The 21,486-nt window shown below is 39.2% G+C and overlaps 4 protein-coding genes across 11 annotated transcripts in view; 2 read left to right on the forward strand and 2 right to left on the reverse strand.

Annotated features, from left to right (window-relative positions):
* LOC135166100 (protein split ends) overlaps positions 1-7,535 on the reverse strand; it is a 70,889-nt gene extending 63,354 nt beyond the window's left edge. For all 3 annotated transcript variants that reach the window (XM_064128080.1, XM_064128084.1, XM_064128079.1), the window contains exon 1: positions 6,068-7,535. In XM_064128080.1, coding sequence (XP_063984150.1) covers positions 6,068-6,150 — 83 coding nt within the window. In that variant the 5' untranslated portion in view covers positions 6,151-7,535. The remainder of the gene's footprint in view (positions 1-6,067) is intronic.
* Positions 7,536-7,721: 186 nt separating this feature from the next.
* LOC135166117 (dynein regulatory complex protein 1) lies at positions 7,722-14,199 on the forward strand. Of its 3 annotated transcripts, none has more exons than XM_064128128.1 (9): positions 7,722-8,607; positions 9,860-9,982; positions 10,076-10,187; positions 10,708-11,058; positions 11,455-12,069; positions 12,241-12,367; positions 12,617-12,831; positions 13,012-13,713; positions 14,060-14,199. In XM_064128128.1, the coding sequence occupies exons 1-9, from the start codon at positions 8,579-8,581 to the stop codon at positions 14,114-14,116; spliced, it is 2,331 nt and encodes a 776-aa protein (XP_063984198.1). In that variant the 5' UTR covers positions 7,722-8,578; the 3' UTR covers positions 14,117-14,199. The 3 variants fall into 3 exon arrangements, with proteins under 3 accessions (XP_063984198.1, XP_063984199.1, XP_063984200.1); XM_064128129.1 differs by having other exon boundaries at positions 7,722-8,424; XM_064128130.1 differs by lacking the exon at positions 7,722-8,607 and adding an exon at positions 9,644-9,726.
* Positions 13,857-16,649, reverse strand: LOC135166185 (zinc finger protein 385B-like). Of its 2 annotated transcripts, XM_064128252.1 has the most exons (6): positions 16,491-16,649; positions 16,013-16,208; positions 15,700-15,838; positions 15,602-15,631; positions 14,593-14,738; positions 13,857-14,530 (listed from the first exon to the last, which is right to left on the reverse strand). In XM_064128252.1, the coding sequence occupies exons 2-6, from the start codon at positions 16,199-16,201 to the stop codon at positions 14,360-14,362; spliced, it is 675 nt and encodes a 224-aa protein (XP_063984322.1). In that variant the 5' UTR covers positions 16,202-16,208; positions 16,491-16,649; the 3' UTR covers positions 13,857-14,359. The 2 variants fall into 2 exon arrangements, with proteins under 2 accessions (XP_063984322.1, XP_063984323.1); XM_064128253.1 differs by lacking the exon at positions 16,491-16,649 and having other exon boundaries at positions 16,013-16,428.
* A 493-nt stretch (positions 16,650-17,142) lies between these two features.
* LOC135166165 (zinc finger protein 583-like) lies at positions 17,143-21,441 on the forward strand. 3 transcript variants are annotated; one of them, XM_064128226.1, is made up of 3 exons: positions 17,143-17,392; positions 18,896-19,982; positions 20,153-21,441. In XM_064128226.1, exons 2-3 carry the CDS (start codon positions 19,010-19,012, stop codon positions 20,194-20,196), a joined length of 1,017 nt encoding a protein of 338 aa, XP_063984296.1. In that variant the 5' UTR covers positions 17,143-17,392; positions 18,896-19,009; the 3' UTR covers positions 20,197-21,441. The 3 variants fall into 3 exon arrangements, with proteins under 3 accessions (XP_063984296.1, XP_063984294.1, XP_063984295.1); XM_064128224.1 differs by having other exon boundaries at positions 17,144-17,392; positions 18,896-21,441; XM_064128225.1 differs by lacking the exon at positions 17,143-17,392 and adding an exon at positions 17,435-17,936 and having other exon boundaries at positions 18,896-21,441.
* The last annotated feature ends 45 nt before the right edge of the window (positions 21,442-21,486 follow it).

Consider the following 21,486-nt stretch of genomic DNA (forward strand, 5'->3'; position numbering starts at 1 on the left):
GCTTCAGGTAGTAGAAGCCAGGTATAAAGATCTTGGTACAGAAACATTTTCAAGTCACTGGTATGTCTCTCAATTTGAAAATAGAAAATTTTCAGACCTACCATTTTGCATTAGCATTTGAAATTTGATTATTCTACTCTCTCAAATCCAATTTAACATTTTTCATCAGAAAAATTATCCACAAATATTCAATTAAATTCAACATTTCCACCAACCTCGACTGAAATATTTTTTTCCATCTCAAAATTACTACAAATCTACCGCAATATCCAGAACGGGCCCCACACCGGGGGCATCCATTATATCTTATCTCAAATTTCAAAAAGATTACAACTTAATTACTAGTACTATCGTTCAACTGAATCTTGCGTATTCCCCCAATTTCGCCCGTTTGTCTTGTCCCTCCAAAAATAAAAATTCTCGATTATGTCATACGACAACATCAGAAACCTCCAACGGGCCCTAAAATCCCTCAAAAAAAACCTAACTAACCCCCTGAATTTCTCCAAAAATTAAAATCTTTCATCCACTCCTGTTGCCCTCTGAAAAACCTCAAAACCCCTCATTCTCCTCAATTCCCAAAGCAATTCCACCTCCTTGGCCCCCCGAAGTCCCCCCAAATCCCCAAAAAAACCTTTAAAAAAAAAAAAAATCCTCAGGAACACGTCTGAGAAGCGTCGAGTGTCAGCCACCAGTTTTCCGAGTGCAACCAACAAGGATAGAGTTCAAAGAGGCACACGGTCGGCCGTGGGGTGGGGCCGCTCTGCGAGAGTAGTCTCTCCGGGGAGGGGCACCCATGGTGCGACGCGCTGAGGGGCCAGAGGGGCAATGAAAAGAGGGGAATAGAGGGGGGGGCGGCAGCGGACCGAGGGAGGTAGGGTGTGGGGTGGTGAGTGAGTGAGATGGCGGAGTTGTGCGCGATCAATATACCAAAATACGCCGGCAAGCCGCGAGACCCATACATTTATAACTTCACTGCATGTACATGTGCCTCTAGTTTCTCGCGTTGAATAAACGCGCGCGCGCAGCAGAGGCAGAGCCGGTAGCCACGCATGCAGGAAGTATCGTCGAAACGAACCACCCGACCGCACCAACTCTGTATGCTAAAGTGGATGTAGGGTATGCGAAAAAGACCTTTCCACCATCAGAAACTCCAATCTCAAATGCATCACTCCGACGAGAAAAAAATATGGAAAAAAAATACGAAAAAATAAATAAATAAATAAATAAATAAAAAATGAAAAATCTCAACGCCAACGCGTTGAATTTTTAATGAAAATGGTGGATTGGGGAGGGGAGGGCGATGAGAGAGGGGGGCTGAAGGATTAAATTGGGTGATTTTATTTTCGAAATGAGAACCAGAGAGCGATGGCCTCAAGGCCCGAATGAAACGTCATTGAAGGCAAGATGGACCGGTCTCATTCAACGGCTATGAAAAAGAAAAAAAAATATATAGGGGGGTGGGAGGAGGAGGAAATACAGAAGAAATTGGCTGAAACGTTGAAATCGCATGTCGATACTTGGGGTCACGGTTTTGTCGTGTCACCCGCCATCTTGAGTACCGACACTCCATATGCCAGTCGTCTATTATCGATAAATAAAGCTCAATGAGCATATGTCGTAGGTCCCCTCGGAAAAATTCCTTTTTTTTTTCCCCCGAGAATGAATGAGAAATATAGAGAATTTTTAAATTCGATAAAGAACAAAATAATGTCTCCCCCTGTTCTCTATCTCTCTCACACAGTGTACGGCCGTTTAATATCGCCAGCTGGCACGTGAAACGGCAATGTACTGTCTGGCATTGCCTTCTAAAACCCCCGAAGTCCTCCCCGTCGTACAGCCGACCGACCGCTGAATTTCGTACAGACGCCAGTGTTATTCAAACACTCATCCATTTGTGCTCTATTTATAAATCTATTCATTCCTTAAGAATGTCGAAAAAAAAAAAAAAAATTGCCAACTCGTCCTTCGGCACGATTTAGCGAGTGATCTCCTCGTCAACGACAATCAGACATTTTGCCGCCGGAAAAAATACGTTAAAAAATCCTCAGCAAATTGATCCCAATGACCGGAGGACGAGAATTTGATGAACAGCTCCAGCACACCGAGGGCTTTTGGGGCCCTCTCGGCCAGCCCATGTGCCCCCGAGAGAAAATTCTAACACCAAATTGTACACCTCAACATCACCACTGACTCTCTAATCAGTCCAATTTCAGCCAAAAAATTGCAAATTATTCACCCACAGTTCATCTAGCAACAAAATAAATCCAATAATTTATCCTCACACCTGAATACGAATAAACTATTTAACGTATCATTTGATAAATCAGTATCCCTGGATTGAGTGTCACTGCATCGTGTCACCGTTAGAGTTCTCTTTTTCCCCACCCCAGTATTGCCTCCATCTTGCTCTTGCCCCTCAACCATCGTCAGTCGTCTCACTTCCCCCAATCGTTCGGAGTTTATAACACACGTAGATTTCCAATATTACGCAAACGATAAAAATCGGAGCAGAATACGCGTTCAATAGTGAACGAGATGGATAAAAATGTCAATGAAATGAACATCCCCCAAGTCGCCAAATCACCCCTGTATTTTTCCAAATTTCCTCTTATTTTTCCAACTCACGGAAATGTTTTTTTTTTTCCCTATCGATGAGGAATTGGAGGTCAGGTAGCCGAGAAATGAGCGCCACTGTCGAACAATAACTTCGTGCCGCCGCGAGCCTCTCAAAATGGCTGTCCTCTGCTATTATTACTTCGAGAATAAAAAAAAATGTATAAACGAGTGAAGCCCTGCACATATCTCTCTCTCTCTCTCTCTCTCTCTCTCTCTCTCTCTCTCTCTCTCTCTCTCTCTCTCTCTCTCTCTCGCTCTCTCTCTTGCTTTTTCTTCTCTCCTGAGTACTAACACGCTACGAGGCAAAATACCCATGGAAAAATAATGATGATAATGACGAGGAAAAAACAAATAGTGGGGGAGGGAATGCAACGTACAGAATAATGTATTTACTGAGGGGGCACATAAGAGGACTGTCGAAAATTTTCAACATTTATTGGGCCCAACTAGTGCCTTCCCCCCCCTCCCCCTGTCCATGACAATGTGAGTAGTAATATCCCAGGGGAGGTCCTGGATAATTCTCAGAAGGCTGAATAATACCAGTGAAGTCACCCCCTATTTGTTTTTCCCCATCGATCACGAATACACGTGGTATTTTGCGAGTGAAATATTGATGATATCGTTAATGTTTTAGGAAAATTGCACTCCTGTGAGGAATACGTGTTTTATTGTCTGATCAGTGGGGCGGTGCCTTCCAGGATAACTGATTGTTGAATGATTGTGAAGATGAGAATGATGCGAATGATTAATCTTGGATTTTGTAAAGACATACGAGAACAGAAATTTTTTTTTTTGTGGTTTGAGGGAGTGATAAGACTCATATGAATCATGTTTCGTTTAAGTTTATTTTTTGCGTGAAATATTCATGATATTGTCAATGTTTTAATAAAATTACAGTTGTGAGAAATATTTGTTTTATTTTGTGATCAGTGGGGCGGTGGCTCGAGGATAAACGAGCCTCCAATGATTGAGAAAACGAGAATCAAGGGAATGATTAATTTCGGGTCTTGGGGAGACTAGAGTTCCGAGAAAAAGAATTGTTGATGTTTTGAAAGCAACGATATACTTCCGATGAATCACGTCTCATATTGAAAATTTTATTCTGGTCTTCGTGTAATTTTACACTCATGTAAAAAGGGATTTAAGATAAAATTTCAATAGTCATAATTTCGTTAGTTGATAAGACTCGGAAACTTTGATGCTTTCGTTAACAATTTTGCGTGATCGAAATTCTGTACAAAGTACTACTTTTATTTTGCAATCAACGGGGCGTTACCCGGAAGAAAAACCAGGTGTTGAGTGATTTAAGCACGAGTGTAATAATGGGAATGATAAATTTCATTGTTTTTTGTAAACATGGCATTCAAAAATAAAATCTTCAATGTACTTCGAGTAGCTGATAAAATTTTAATGAATGGAGATGCCTTTTGATGGCATTTTGCGTGTGAAATACTCATGATTTTGCTAATATTTTAGTGAAAGTGCTCTCTCGTGCAAAATATGGTGGTTTTCGTGATCATCGGGGCGTTAACTCTAGGAAAACCATTCTATTCAATAATTAATCTCGACTGTAATTATAAAAACAAACAATTCTCCATCTTGCATAAAGATAAATTAGCCATAGTAAAAAATAAAATAAATATTGAATCATCGATATTAATCGTCGCAATTCCACGATATAAGTGAATAAAATTAAATTTTAAAACCAAAAAAATCCTCTGGAAAGCAAATAAAGATCGGAACAAATTCTATTATTTAAAAAAAATCAGGCACACTTCATTTTACCCCCCTCTCCTGACCCATCTCTAATTGTCTCTTGAAGTTGAAATTTGGGGGAAAATTTTCTTAATTTTCTCACGCTCATGGAACTGTTATCTCTAGGGGGGTCATGTTGTTCAATAATTATTTTCTACTTTAATTACAAAAACAAACAATACCCTATCTTCCATCAAGATAAATTTGACATAGGAAAGATAAAATAAAATTAGTATTGGATCATCAATATTTGTGAACTCAATGAAATGATTTAAATGACTAAAATATGATTTTCGAGGCTAAGAAAACCCCTTAGAATTGAAATAAAGACCGGAAAATTTCACTGTCGATCTCAAGCAATTGATAAAAAATCATTATCTCTCTTTCAGTGAAGATTTTATTAATATTCCACTGTAATTACCCTCACGTGTGGAATAAATTTTTTTTTCGTAATCATCGGGGCGTCACCCCTCGAGAAAACCACTCTCTTGACTAATAATACACGACTGCAATGATAAAAATAATAACTTCCATATTTCGCACAAAAAAAAATTAATGACGTTAAATAAATTTCAGCTTATGGACCGGTTACACCGAGCCCCGTTTACAGAATAAATCCTGAGGATAGAATTATGACGGGAGTAATTTTATTCCACAGTTAGACTATCTCAGTAATTCGATCGTAAATATCGTCTAAATGCCTCATAATTCAGTAGCAAAGCGGTAAAACCGTTCAGTCGATTTTGACTTGTGTCCAATTTTCCATGAATATCTAGGAATTTAAGGGAAATAGCAATTTTATTGTCAATACCTTTTTTGTAGCTCTCAATTTGATCTGGAAAGAAGGTTATTATGAACATTTTCTTATCTCCTCTCGATTCACATGTATTTTACTGCTTCGCTACTGAATCGGTGATATTACTGTGTTCGCTTCTATCTCAACTGTGTTTTTGGAAAATATCGTCAAATCTAAGGAAAATAGCAAAATTATCGTGATAACCTTTTTTGTAATCTTCATTTTGCTCTGCAAAAAACGTCATGACGAAATATTTGTTATCTCCCTCAGATTCCGAGATATTCACTGGAGATTAATTCAAGAATATTCGACCAGCTTTCACACTTTACAATAATGAAATTAGTTAATAACATTCCGAGAAAAAAAAATGTAGATACCAATGCCGACCTGGAAAGTTCGAACAATAAAATCATTATAACTCGCCTAATCCCAAGATCCCACGATCGGTCACGAAAGTAGAAGAGCATTACGTTCGAGAAAAAAACCCCAAGTTCTTAGAAGTCCTTGAAACCTAACAAAAACCCATCGTTTCTTGGAAATTCTCAAAAAAAAAAGTCCTACCAACAGTCGTCGACATTTTATCACTCCAAAGCCTATAGATCTCCCCTATCACCTCCTGAACATGTTTCCCACGTGAAAAATCCTCAATTTCCAGCCGAAAATGTCTTTAAAAAATTCGGAGAGTCTCTCACTCTCCATTCCCCATCAATTAAAATCATTTATCAACAATTAAAACCTCCTCCCCCATTCCTAACTTTATTATCCATTAACAAGGGCCACCGACTCCCCGCAATTACCTCAATTCCATTCTCCCCAGCATCATCAGCCCCACGCTATAACCTCCATAACCTCAAAATTCCCCCAAAAAAAAAATCAAATAAAAATTAGTTACAGTACCTTTTGAAATGCTCTCTTATGCGATCCTCTCGGATGTTTTCCGGCAGATTTCCAACCCACAGGTGACGTGTCTCTCTAACCATTTTGCTCCGAACTCTTCATTTGGGATCGGATGTTGTGTTATCGTTTGGGGCGGCACTGTACAACGACACACAACTATGATGCACACAAGGAACAAATATATCCTTCCACTTTATATTACAACCCCTGGATAAACTTTATCTCCTCACAATATCAATTATTCCCAACGGAGAAGGGGTTGATAATCACTTTCACCAACTACCCACTCAATTAATCGCCAAATAAAAACAAACCAAAATAAAGAAAAAAAAAATATATATGAAATAATAATAATAATCAACGATCAATTTCGGGTTTTAACTTCACGCACATTTGAGTGAATTCCGTACTCATGAACTTGGTTACTTATTCCCATGAACACACGATATTTCTTCTTTCACTTGATCAAGGGGGATAAGGGGCGACGGGGGTGTGGGGTGTGAAGGGGGGACGGGGGAAAGGGGGGGAAAAATTTTTTTAACGGGGATATCACACACTTGTGCACTTATTTTATATACTTTTTTTTTTTTACTTTTCAATTATTTTTCCTTAATCACCACGATGGTGACCCCGTGGCCCCACAGGGGCTGTCGTAGCAGCGTTGAAAATACTGTACGAGGGTTAAGCGCTCACGATAATACAGCGCCGTAACCGCCGACGTGTCGTGGGATAATACACCACTGGCAGCAGCAAGTTGAACCGTTGCTGAATGCCACATGTTACAACCACTAATCAAATAGGGCCCCAATCACCACGTAACACCACCAAATTTGCCACAACGTAACACGCTCGATGTTGGCTGCCATTTTTTCACCGATAACCATCACTTTACTGGTAGAAAAAAAAAAATAAAACAACTCCGGATAAAGACGACAAAGACCCTTGTAAATTCACTGGTCAATTATTATTTTCCTGTATTTCCCCCCCTAGTCACATTAATCCACTGTGACTCGTGCTGATTTCTCGGAACGTTGGGCGAGAGGGGAAAGAGAAAACAAAGGAAAATGTAGAGAACGAAAAAAAATAATAATGGCGACAACACGGCAACTGTTTTCACGTTTAACCAGAAGCCCCTCCCCCCCAAAACTGTATTTCCACGGTGATCATTCAATTTATCCCTCGATTTGGTGTATCAACAAATCGTTCGGATGTAAAACTCTTTTCACTTAAATACGGCTAACAGTTTAACCTCGTTGATAATTATATTATTGAATACTTGTATCATGTATACGGAGCAGAGCTTTTGGCTTTTGCTCCTTCTCACTGCACTACACTACACGAAGTGACGTCACCGTGGCGGGATTGTGTGGCTCGCTAGCCAGCTTGGATTTTTCACTGTGGTGGGGGTAAATGAGGGGAGGGAAACGAGTCTACCTCACGCTTGGATTTTCACTTGTGTTGGTGGGATAAAGGCGTCTCTCATACTGATCCACGTCTCCCCAAGCCACCGGTGTTGTCGTTAAAATGGTGGACACGAGAAGGGACAGGGGGGCCCCGAGGTTTATCCCCACTGGGGACTTACACTGAACGAGGGGCGAAGGGGGATGACTGTGCCTTTTGGAAAACGGTTGTGTACTGAAGCGTCATGGCGTCGACGCGGGGATTTTACGCGCATGCGCACAGCCTATGGTACGCTGTGGTGACTGCCGAGTGGTGGGAAGAAGGACAAGGAGTGGTGGGGCGAAGGGGGGGATAACGGGTCGAACGAGCTAACCTAAAATCCCCGCGTCGCCCTCTCGGCTATTGGTTCTCTCTCTCTGTTTTTTCGGTCTTGTTTTCCAGTTCGTTTCGTTCTGAATCCAATGGCTATCGCATTCGTGAGTCGTTGGGTCCTCCTCGGGTTTATCTTTGTTCGTGTCTTTGTTACTCCGAGGGGGGGGGGGGGGAGAGGGGTTGGCTCACTCAGGGCTTTTTTTTTTTTAAAGTGGAAATGCTCCTTCTGACGGCTTTGTATCTCCCTCATTTGCCTCTGCGAACTGGAGATCGCTATTTTCCATTGGATCCATGGGGACGACGCAGACGCTGTGCACCGCTGGTGCCCTTCATTCGACCGGATAGACACTTCGGGGAGAAGTGTTTTTCAACGGTGGACTGTGGACGAACGTTGAACGCCTTGGCAGGGGGAGATTTTTGGGGGGATGGGGAAAGTTCTTTTGTTTTGGGGAGCTTCCTGGAGATTATAGGGCCTTGAGGGGCGAGGGGAATTGAGATTCTGAGGGGTTTCGCGGTATTTTTGGATCTGTGGGACAGCTGGACTGATGGATCATCAGCGATGGAAGGATTTGCAGCGATTTTGGGTGAATTTCGAGACTCATATACATTTGTTTTTATTTTTAATTAGAAATTGTGAATAGTTGAGAATTTCTCATGTGATGGGAAAAATTGGTTGATAAACGACTAGTTTTACTGGTGACTTTGGCTTTTTAGGGTCATTCATGTCCTCAAGTCAAAATGTTATCAATTATTGGGGTAATTAAAAGGTAATTAATTTGGTTCGAACCTTTCTGCCTCTGTATTTCTGAGCATTTTTTATTTTTTCATTTTTTTCTATATTTTATTTGTTTTTTCCTTTTTTGTTCTGTTTACAACGGTATGTACATATTGTATGTTATACTCTGTAGAACTGGGGCTCTCCCCTAGTGAATAGTAGTATGTACTGAAGGTTGAATGTTAATAAATAAATAAATAAAAATCCGAATGAATTTTACGAAAAAAATACTTCAATAAATCCCAATTAGCTGCTCCCAAAAAATGAAAAACGAATATCAGTAAATATTTGATAACAATCTAGAGCATTGTTATTGATTTATGGATTGTTAATATAAAACAAAATTAAAATAGAATTGACTGAGTTAAGGACAAGTTTGTCAATAGTATGAATTATTATTTGTTAGGACACGTGCCAATTGCCAATCATTTTTTAAATTAATGTTTGATAATGTTACAAGACACTTTAATGCCACATGTCATAGGAAAGCGATATAATTTTCTTTTTAGGATTTTTTGACAATCAAAAACGTTTTGGGAGAACTGGATAATGAAACACGTCGCGACATCTGTGAGAGAATTTTACGTCCTGGGAAATGGCGCTAGAATCAATTATATTTCTCCTGCAGCGTCATTTGAGGGAATTCAATTGATTGCGATCAGCAGCCATAATATAATTGCTATTTGTGAATTGTGGCCTGCAACATTGATCGATGGCTTTGTAAATAGTTGAGGAAAATTAATGACTCGATGGATTGAGAATGGAGAGTCGTTTCAGATATATTTCAAGATTCACTTTTTAAAAATTCAGTGTCACGATTTTTCGAGGCTCTACTCTATCAATTCAATTAATTATTACCTATGAATGATTCTTGTTAGAATTTTTTTTAGACAGTCGACTCTTTATTATTGTTGATCGCAAAGTTAGTGGAAGTTAGACTTTTAAAACTTTAATATTCCGGCCTTTACGAGAATAATTGTACCTCCAGGGCATGTCCTGCTCCTGTTATCGTAAATTTTGGAAAATAGTTTTGCAAATATTTTTAATCAAATCGTTACTGCACGTGGAAGTGGCTATTACGTCGGAGTGGAAGAGTTATCGATCTTCCAAGGTGGGTTTCTAATGGTAACAGCCTGTTTATGGTAACCTAAATCCACCTGGCAATCTACCTTAATTGATGTTTACGTCTGACATTGAGGTGCTTTCAAATTGCCTGTAATTGGAAAAAATTTCATTACACTTAGCGAAATGCAGTCTTGCAGTGGGATTGATAAGATGGGAGAACCCTCTGTAACATCAAGCGATCCAAATGAACGGAAATTAGCGAGAAGGATCAGGATCCAGAGGACATTGGAAGCACAGAAAAAGTAATTTAAAAAATTTTTAAAATATCTTTATTTGCATTTCAAAATTTTTCAAGGCGTTTTAAAGCCTCTCAATCTGTCGTTTGAATCGTCCAGGAGGCACGATCCCACGGAAGATGAGGCGATCGTTGAAAAAACGGAGACTGAAAAGCAAATTGATGCTAGCGAAGAGCTGCTACAGAAGTTGATAACTGAGGGCAATGAAATAGTGAGTTGAATTGCGTATCACATTTGATAGGGCATCATAACTGTGGGGATTCATTAAGAAAATGAGAGAAAAATTTTCTGCAGAAAAAAATTGAATGGGGAAAGTTTTTTATAGGGAATATAAATTCATATTATGGCTTTTCCGTTTAAGGGCTTGCCGAGTACTTCGTCCATTGTTTTTGTGGCTTAAAATATTTTTTAATAGTTCTAATTGAACGTCAGAGCTTTTATTCTGGTCTCATTAAATTCATTATTCGATGTTTTAAGGTCTGAGTTTAAAAAATCTTGGAAATCATAAAAAAATATTTTTCAAGTAAGAATTTGTTCAAAAAAATTGAGAATAGACTTATAACAGTATATTTATCAAATATAAATAATGTGATGATGTCATATTTCTGAAAAATATTATTTCGAGCTCATATTAACGTTTAAAAAATATGCAGTACGTTGATTTAAAAATAAAAAACCTCGTGAAGGATTGAGCCGGTATTTACACTCAGGTGACTCTTGTCTATCTGTAGATTTCGAACGTAAGAGTAGCCAATGACGCACGAGAAGTTGCTCGCCGAGAAGACGAGATCGCCACCCGTAACACTCTCCTGGAAAGTCTAGAAAAAGAAGCTGCTGATTCGTTGGAGAAATACGAGAAAATAACTTCCAAATGGGCTCCAATTCTAGCTTCAAAGGATCCTCTGGACATTCACGCAGGCATTCAGTCTCAAACGGCCCAATGTAACGAAGTGCTGGCTCAAAAGGACATTATAATATCCGAATTGAAACAAGAACTCGAAAACGCCGATTTAAAATTTGAGAATGACCAGAAGAAGCAGAGTGACGATATTAATTTGCTGATAGAGAGGATTGAAATGCAAGTGAGCTACATTTCAAGTTCATTGCACTAATTGACAATCCTAAAGTGGTGAAACATAATTAATTGATAATTAAAACTATTGTGTTATTACGCACACTTGACAGTTTTATATTTTTAACTGAACATCATTTTCAGATTGGTAATCACCGTGAAAGTATTTTGCTGATTCAAGTCTTTGCTCGTTGCAATATTTCCGTCCTCAAAAAAAATAACTGTTAAATTACGATTGACAAAAATATCATGACAGATTATAAATGATTAAGCTGATAGAATCTATATTTTAGTAAATCATATCATACACAGCTCTGATATGTCCTTGAACCTCAGTATTTTTACCAGACCCCAGTAAATTTAATCGTAAAATCATTGAATTTCCCTCATTTTTATTTTTTTCAAGACAACTATAATGTCGAGGGCCTACCGCCGTGAGATAGCTCTAATTGAAGATACCCTGAAGAATGAAAGAACCTCTCTCCTCGAGACAATAACAAAAAAATGGGAATCCCTGTACGAAAAGCGCCAGGAGAACGAAATTGACGGTTTGGAACGGAGGAGGCAAATAATGCGTGAGTACGAGCGAGAAATGGAGAGTGTGTTAATCGACCATCAAGAGCAGTACAGATCGCAAAAAATTTGGCTCGAGACGGAGTGTCAAAAGCTTCAGCAGGAGGTTCAGAACATGCAGGCACTTTGCATGATGAATATTGAAAAATTAAATTACAGTTATGCTGTGCTAAAACGCCGGGAGGGCGAGAACACGATTGTGAAGAATCAGCAGAAAAAGAGGATCAATAAACTTCACGATGCCATAAACGGTTTGAAGAAGAGTTACTTGGATTTAGAGGAGAGCACAAGAATGAAGATTGAAAAGCTGCAGGAACAAGTGTTGAAGGCGCATAAAAATATTCAAGAGTTGGAGGCCAAGTCTCGACATTTTAGCTCTGTCAATGACAGACAATTCATGCAAATCTGGGAGATGAATAGTAAAACAGCCGATGACCTGCTCAATAAGGTGCATTATGGAATTAATTTAGGGAATTTTATGATCCTTTGGGATTTTTTACTTTCGAATGGAGTCGTAAAATGCAAAATTTTCTTTTTCTGTCACGTGGTTGTCAACATTTAATAGGAATATGACAAGAAATCGCTGGATTTTTTCAACTCTTGAAATTTATTCCTTCAGATTTTGGCTGCTGATCAGATAATCCACGAGCAAATGCTGGGGTTGGATTGGAAACCACCGGAGGAAAAATTATTGAAGAAGGAAGACCTTCCGTCTTATCGCAAAGCGATGGAAGTCATCCAGCAAAGTAATTGGAAAATTGGCAATTATTGGGATTCATACCCGGGGGATATTTTAATATTAAACATATTCACAGAATATTGTAAATAATGGGAACATAAATATTGTAATTTCTCCACAAATCCTAGATAAAAGTGTGATTTGTTTCAAAATTTAAAAAATCATCTCAATGTTCTGATGTATTTCCCCGAATTTTAAATTTCAATATAAATGATAATTCTCATAACACATCATAATTATCGTCCGGCGTCTTCAGGAGCAGCAGATCACGAGGAAATAATGAAACTATGCTCCCCCGAGAAGCGACACATCTCTCCAGAGGGCAAACTTCAGGAACAAAAAATATTAAATCACATAATGAGACAAATTTCCGATCAAACTGGTTTCCTGATCGAAGACAAAATGAGGGAGCTTCTATCGACTCACGGGGATAATGACCAAATAGTCATTCGACTGGATAACGTGTTTCAGGTAATAATGTTTGAAACATGAATTCTGGTCCTGGTTCATTTATACAATTCCAAAAGCTCCAGCTCTGGCTCCAGGTGCCAGTGAAAATATTTATTTTTCTCAGTTTGATAGTTTTATCGTTCTTGGAGATGTTATTGTCGTCTAGGAGGTGAATTAAACTCACTCCACCGTCGGTTGCAGGCGCTGAACATATCATCAGAGGATCAGGTTAACCTCCTTGTGAAGTTCTTTCTGCCATACGCCCACTGTCCAGTCTGTGATGAGGCAGAAAAACAACGGAAGCTCCTGGAGCAGATGCCCCCTGACGAGCCAGACGGGCACATCTGCCTCTGCGACGAAGACAAAGAGTCCATTCGCCTGATCACGCGAGTCCTGAAACACCTGGACGACTCAAAACCTGAGGAGAAGGCACCAATCCCCGAAACAACCCCAGAAGCCACTCCAACGCATTCAGAGTCGTCAACAAGCAGTGAAGGTTCGCCTCCTGAATCCGACGTTGCGTCAACTCCCCAGGGGGAAAAATTCACGTGTTCCGAAGGACATTTACTCCAGATTCACTCAGAAAATGTCATAAAAGCCCTCCGGGAGTTCGTGGAGAAGTATCACGAGGCGCAGCGCGCAGAGGACCTATGGAAGGATGGGAAATTATCCCAGAGCGTTACTCTCTCGAGAAGTATAACAGAACAGGACATGACCAATTACTGGGGGAAATACAGAGAAATATTCTCCGGGAATAAGGAAAAGCTGTGGGATGCTCTTCTCATCGGTCTACACAAGTACCACGAGACCTTGAAGGAGAGACAGAAATTGAGGCACGAGACCGATTCCCTGCGGCAGCAGAATGACGAGCTAAGGAGGCTCCTGGAGACGTACAAAGTTAAGGTATATTTTCCAGTTAAGGCTCAGGAATGGAAATTTCATTTAATCATTTTATTGAAATTTAAACTCTGATATTAATTGCATTATGTCTTTACTCCCACTCTAAAAGTTCGGCTGACAGTAAATAAAATGAACAGTAAACGACATTGACACTTCAATTAGATTATTTAATGAATCATATCAATGAAATTGGATCACTCAATTACACTTAATTTACACATAGTAACCAATCGATTAATAAAGTGAGTTTGGACATTTGATTTAAATCGTTTAACAGCAGTTAACCCCTCTCCTAATTATCAAATTCTAAATTCAAAAATTGAATAAAGTATTATATTATAATTTTCAGTCTGACATTTGCTGCGTACCAAGCACTCGATCGAGATCAGCGAATAGAATATCCTGAGGAAAATTTCAATCACCTATTCTTGAAATAACATCGATTCATCACAGATTTTTCCTCAAATTCACCTTTGCATATGAATTTAATGTCTACTGATTGATCCTAGAAGCAATTTAATCAGGAGATTGTTATTTCTCATAAATTATTACGTAATTAATACTGTGAATACGAATTAAAAAGAGAGACAGGAGAAGATAACGAGTTCAGGTGAATTCAAGCGGGATGAAGTGTTCGTGGAGCATCTACCTACGAGTTATAGACATATCCACCAGACACGAAGTTTTTGGACAGATGCACCTGACCTGGTCCATTTCCATTGGACTTAGTTTTTCTCTTGTACGGCATGAACCGCTTCTTCTTCGTCTTCGGAGGGACTGAACGACTTATTTTGTGTGTGTGTTTCTTGGACGCAATGTGCTGAAATAAAAAAAAATCCGAGGAGAATGGTGCTCGTTTCTATATAATTAATTAACACTGACCACATCATATTGAGCCTGTGAATTGAAGAATTTGTTGCAAGTGTTGCAAGAGAGGAGAGCCCCTTTTGTAGGAGTCGGTGGAGGCATCACCTCTGGAGCTGGAGGATCCTTGGATTTCTCGTCCTCATCAGTCTCGGTCCAGGTACCTAAGCATCAATGTGCAATCAACACTATCTATCTATCACAACTGGGAAATATGCCATTTGTGATAATAAATGAGCTTGAGCTACATTCATGCCCACAAAGAGAATGAACATTATTGAAAGAAAAAATTGTGATTGTCAGGATGAACCTCGAGTATTTCGAGATCTCGTGATGTTGGGAAGGAGTCGTTTATTCGTTCATAATTATAAAAAGTGGATCCAGAAGAAATAAAAATGGTGACAAATTGTTGAAGATTTACAAACTAGGAACACAGTAAATAATAAATAGACAGAATAGGGAAATAGGGTTCGAAGAATTAACAACATAAATCAATTATTCTGGTGTTGAGAGGATTCATTTATTCGTAATTAGAAACATTAGGTCAGCAGAACGAAAAAATACAAAAAATTTTAACAAAACGGAAGGCTCAAGCATCCCTGATTCATTCAATGCGTAAACAAAATTTAGCCCCCGTTAACTCGCAAATACTTTCAGTGAATAAATTATCCACATAACTAGCACAATAACCGATAAATAAATTAACAAAAAAACAGCATAACAATTATAAAGTTTTTCAACAGAGTAATTAAATAAAAATGAACACATTCAATCATTCAAATGTTAATCGCAAATAACAGAGCGAAAGCACAGAAAAGCGCGTGATGCGAGGCACAAAAAAAAAATCATCAATGAATGTAAACGTGAAAGACAAAAGTCAGCAGTAGCAGCAGACATGCGAATGTGAATAGCATCAAGCAGTAAACAAGTATCACATCATTCTTGTGGACCAACTTGTCCAGGTATATCGTTCGTCTACATCTAAAACCAGGGGGCAGTGAACTTCTGTCCTTCTGGGGATTATTACCTTTCATCACTTTCTTCTTGTGACGGTTCCCTGAAAGCACATTGACAGTGTTACGAATTAGTAGGATTTTTGAAAATTCAATAGTTTGAGGAAGATACCATTGAGATGTGTCTGAAGCTGTTGTATCGAATTTAGACAAACATTGCAGACATTGCACTTGAGTCCATTGGCCTCTTGGTCCTTGGTGAATGCCACTTTGGTCTCTTCGAGGCTCGCCATTATGACTTTAGATCTTATCTGAAATTAGAAACATGTAAAACTGTGTTTTTATGAAAATCTCACAAAAATCATGTCTAAACCATCCAAAAAGTTCCCAGGATGTAATTGAACTTGGCTCTTTGGTTATAAGTTTGATAATTAAAATAAAATCAAGAATGGAGAATTAACTCAAATATTTCATTCATGAATTACCTGTTTGGCATGTCGGGCACCCTGTAAATGTGCGTCCAGAACGGTCTGACTGGTGAAGCATAGGTCACAATCATTGCACCTAACCAGTGGTTTTTTAGTGGGTAAATTACCCATAATATTATCAACAACTGCCTTTGTAACTGGATCATTGAGGGGTGGATCGATTACAGCTTCTGGTGGTGTAGCCATTTCCGTTCTGTTCTCTCACCAAAAATTGAAAATAAAAATTAGTTTCCAATCCTTGAATAGTCTGGACAAGTTTCCAAGGCACGTAACACGGAAGGTTATTGTTCACCCTCATTCATCCTCGTAATATCCAGTCTAACAATGAATGACCTGTGTGGTGAGGGGGCGGGAGGGGGGCAAAAACAAAACAAACGAATTCGAGGTCTCGGTATTCACAGAATGAGGAGTAAAACTAAACTCTTGAAATGAATAGACCTTAATGGTAGCAATTAAATTTGCTGAATGGACATACCTGGACACAAGGACACGGGACTGAACGTGAATATTCCTCGATTGGATGTAATTCACTCGTGTCCTTGAGGGTAATAATCCAACTCCGGGGAATAATCGTAAAGACCCTTTCGCAATCGGAGGGGAATCTTACGTTTCGAGGTATTTTCTACGAGAAGCATCGGAACCCAATCGAATTCGACTGACACCTAACCGTTGGCCCTCATTGGTCGCGTGATGAAAATCGCGGGATTTTCAAATATCTGACGATTTTATTTTTTCCACGTTGTGATAAAAAAAACAATTTCATACTCGTGCGAAAGGGGTTCTTTAATTTTTTAAAGGTTGATACTAATTTATGATAACAATTAACTAAATGATTAATTAACGCGGCTGCCAGCGCTGGTTCGATTGCGAGGCACCAGACAGCGGTTCATAATTTTGGAAAAACCCGCCAAAAAATATTTGTCCCTCGGGAATAATCCTCGAAACATTTTTCCAATGATTCTGTCCTCTTCAGCAGGACCACATAAAAAATAAATTAAAACGCAATGATTCAGTGAATTTTTGCGCGATTTCCGCGTCTCCGCGACCAATCTCTTGTCGCTCGCGCGGCTGTTCGCGGCGACCGCATTCGCCTTAAGCTTTTCAGCCAATTACGCAGTCCTCTCAGCCACCAAGCCGTCAATTGGCGTATCTCCCCAACAACTCAGAGGCTAACAATTTTCCATACTCATATGTATATGCAGACATCAAGAGAAATATAGCAGCAGCCATCTTATATTTTGTGTTGAAAAGAAAAACATTAATTTTAAACAAATGTTACGAATTGTGTCTGTGAATACTGTTTGGGGTGACTAAATGCAATCGCTCAATGAAGCGTAATTCTTTCAATCCTTCACCTGGACCACTACATTAGCAAAGGTACCGTAGTCAAGGTATTTTTTTTTTCACCCAAAATTATGAACCAGCGGTAGCGAAAAATTACTCAAAACCGATGACAAAACAGCAATATCGTGATTTTTCAATGATAAAATATCACCGACATCTCGTTTTCCGTCTAAAATCTGGAAATAAAGTGGATAAAATGATCATTTGTGACGTACAACTGCGTCAAATTACCGTGAAAAATACGTAAACGTTGTGGAATTGACTGTGCGTGGGGTATCGACATGATTTTTTATTCGCGAATAAAACGAAATAGAAAAGCTGGAGGGGGGTGACGACAAAGGGGACGGCGGGATTGTCAAGTTTTGGCCCGCGGAAAAGTTATGCAATCAGCTGATCGCTTAACATCTACTGTCACTTGTCAAATGAATGTAAAACGACTGGTTGAAGCCATTGGGGGAAAAATGACAATCAGATCTAAACAAACCGACACATGAGCTGCATTGCCACATGATTCGTCGTATATTTGTCGGCGAATTGTAGTCCCAGACAACGAGAAACAATAACCAAAAACAAATTAGTAAGTTGATCCCCTCCAATGCCAACTAATTACGACTGGAGACGAGGCTAAACCAGACTGTTTTCAATTTGCAATTACTCGTGATCGGTAGAGTGAATTCTCACATTTTTGTATCCTTTTTGAAGATTGTTTCTTGTCTTTCAAAATGAGACTTGACTCGTCCAAATCGCTTCGTCCAGACATGAAATATTGACGATTAAGACAGATTTATTCAAATTCTCCGATGATATAAAAATCTAGACTCAGTGGATGCATTGCGGAAACTGCCAATTACATCCGAATAAACTGACACTCCAGCTGCATGACGGACAAATTGCCGGGTATTTATCATTGAATACTCGACAATTGAATGAGGGGCCTCCTTGCACGAGGAACAATAACCGAAAACACTAGCAAGTGGAGCCTCTCGAAAAGTCACTAATTCTGGGCAGAGAACACGAGGCTAGAACGTTTCCAATCCTCAATTACGCGAGATTGGCAGAGTGAATCTTGACGATTTTTTGACACTTCAAAGATATTTTTTCCATCTCTAAAACGCGACCAGAATCATCTAAATCATTTCATTAGGTCATAAAATATTGACGATTAAAGACACCTGCAAAATTGAGCACATTCTCAATTACATCTGAAGAACCCCTCACATGATGATATTCATCTCTAAAGTATAACACTGTAACATATTCATATTTACAGAACAAATAATTAACTTGTCCTACACTAAAGGCCACTAATTAAGACACCACTGGGCAACCCTAAAGGAATAATTCTCATCCTCTACATTCTCCAGCTCAGAAACTCGACTTTACCCCATATTATCGCTCTCGCAGACACTTTTAAAATCGCGAAACCCGCAGATGACTCCGTCCTGCTTCGAACCACCGCTAAAATCCCCAAATATAACCCCCCAACCTCCACCGAGCCAAAAGCCGCTGAAACAAACTGTAAAAATGTTTACACAGGTGGATTGGTACGCAGGATATGAGCAGTTTGTCAAGCGCAATCTGACTCTGCTCCCCCACCAGGATCCAGTGCAGCAGCCCCAAGTGCTGTCCCAAACCCAGCCAACTGACATTATGACGTCAATGTTCGATCAACAAATAAAGAGTGAACCAATGGGATTTTATTCAGTAGCATCATCGCGATCAGACGGTTCAAATTCAATGGTCAATCTGTCAGACGATCGTGAGGATTTATCACAGCAGGAGGATCACATACAGACCCAACAGACGATGCACCAGCAACAACAGCAACAAGGTCCCCAACAACAGCAGGTGAATCCCCAGAGCCAGGCCCCAGTGCAAAATGTCCCTCACAATGGTCCATCACGTCAATCAACTGGCCAGCAGACCGTGAAAGAGGGCAGTCGATCAAAGCCCCAGCCCTGCAAAGTCTGTGGCAAAGTTCTATCCTCAGCCTCATCCTACTACGTACACATGAAACTCCACTCTGGCAATAAACCCTATCACTGCACAGTGTGTGAAGCGAGTTTCTGTCGTAAGCCATATCTCGAGGTACACATGAGAACGCACACTGGTGAACGTCCATTTCAATGTGAATTATGTCTCAAGAGATTCACCCAGAAGAGCAGTTTAAATACTCACAAACGTGTACATACAGGTGAACGTCCCTACGCCTGTGACATATGTCAAAAACGTTTTGCGGTTAAATCATATGTAACAGCTCATCGTTGGAGTCATGTGGCTGAAAAACCCCTTGTGTGTGATCGTTGCTCATTGACATTTACATCGAAGAGCCAATTTGCCATACACATTCGTACACATACAGCATCAACAACATACGAATGTAATATATGTGGACGTACATTTGTACGTGATAGTTATTTGATACGCCATCAAAATCGTGTACATCGTGATATGAATCAGAGTAATACAAATCATAATCCATCAACACCACAGAGTAGTGGTGGACAAACACCTGGTACGGGATTTGAAAGTCCTGTTTGTGATTTACGTTACAATGATGGGCCATCATCACTGGATGGACTTGGTGGTGGTAAAGGTATTGCTGTTGAAATAGCAAGTTTAGGTAAACAAAATAGCCTACAACTACCGGTACCACTTTTGCATCCACAAACAACTAACTAGTGTTTAAACGGCAGTGAAAATCAATCTCTGCCGTTACAACAATCGTCACCGCAGCTTGCTGTTTGTCAATCATCAGCATCATCACCTTATAATGTTAATTCACCGTTGCAGCAAGATCAAACGACAACGCAGAGTGTATATCAGGGATCCCATGAATCGTCTGGTTCTATTGACAGTCCAGAGGAACGTTATTCGCATATGGAACAGGTTGATCATGAACCACAGCAGATTCAGCATTATCATGAACATCGGGGTATACCACCACCTGGATTACATCCAGCACTTTATCTGTACGCTCAGTACACTAATACGAGTACTCCCATTAATTATCCTGAGTATATTCAACGCAACAACTAGGAGACGAATTTTATTAGTTGAGGATTTTTTTTTGGGAATGTGGGTTGATGTTTTTATGCTGGCATTGAAAATTTGTTTTGTTTATTGTTGAGGTTTTTGGGAGGATTGGTGGAGGGACGATCTAACGAGTTTAATTGGAAATTCGGCTTTGATTCTGGAGAGAAGTACTTTTTTTCAATGGAGTTTGAGTTTTCTACACAAATTATTTTGTTGAGATGTAGAAATCCCTTGACTCACATTTCTTTTTGTTGCTTTATGTTCTCAGGAAGGGCAGAAAATTTTAAGAACAATTTGAGATTGTTTTCCATGGAATTCCATTCTTCTGGATAGAAATGGTTAGGTTGTGAAATTCCTAGTGAAGAGATTATAGGAAAAAATTTAATTCTACTGATTTTACCTACGAAATAATTTCTCCTCAATTTTTTCGAATTCAATTATTAAAAAAATAATGGAATTTTCTCTGAAAATCGTTAAGTTGCCGATCGAAATTCTTTCGCAGTTCGATTCTTCTTCAGAAGCACATGAAGAGAAGAAGAATGGGAAACTATAAATGCTAGCATAAAAACCGGTATTCCAAAATCTCTACGTATGTTTTTCTCTCAAAAACGCAACTCTTGTTTTTGTTCTCTTTACGTTTTTCATCTATAAAATACATACAAATGTGTATAACGCGATCATCACACCCATATTTATGTTATATTTTTAAAGGAGTTCTTAGTCACTTGGATCTGTGATATAGATAGTAATTATTATCAGCAAAGTTTTAATATTGGTTTAACTATTTCGATATCAAACGAAGAAAAAGGAAAAAATTTATAGCGAAAAAAAAAAAATGAGAAAAAGTGAAAATAAAAAAAGCGTAAAAAATATATATTAGCAGAGCAATGTCATGGAGATAGAGAGTGAACATAATGGTCTCTACTTGTGGTTCTCCACCCCCTCCCCCCCCCTTTGTCTGGTGGCCACACGATGATTATTACTAATTACGCAATAATGAAGAACAGAAACGAGGAATATGAGAGATATTTTCACGAGTGATAACACAATACTTTTATTCACATTTTCATCGCCATTCGTCATCAGAGAAG

This window comes from Diachasmimorpha longicaudata, chromosome 9 (assembly GCF_034640455.1).
Source record: "Diachasmimorpha longicaudata isolate KC_UGA_2023 chromosome 9, iyDiaLong2, whole genome shotgun sequence".
In the NCBI taxonomy this organism is placed as follows: domain Eukaryota; kingdom Metazoa; phylum Arthropoda; class Insecta; order Hymenoptera; family Braconidae; genus Diachasmimorpha; species Diachasmimorpha longicaudata.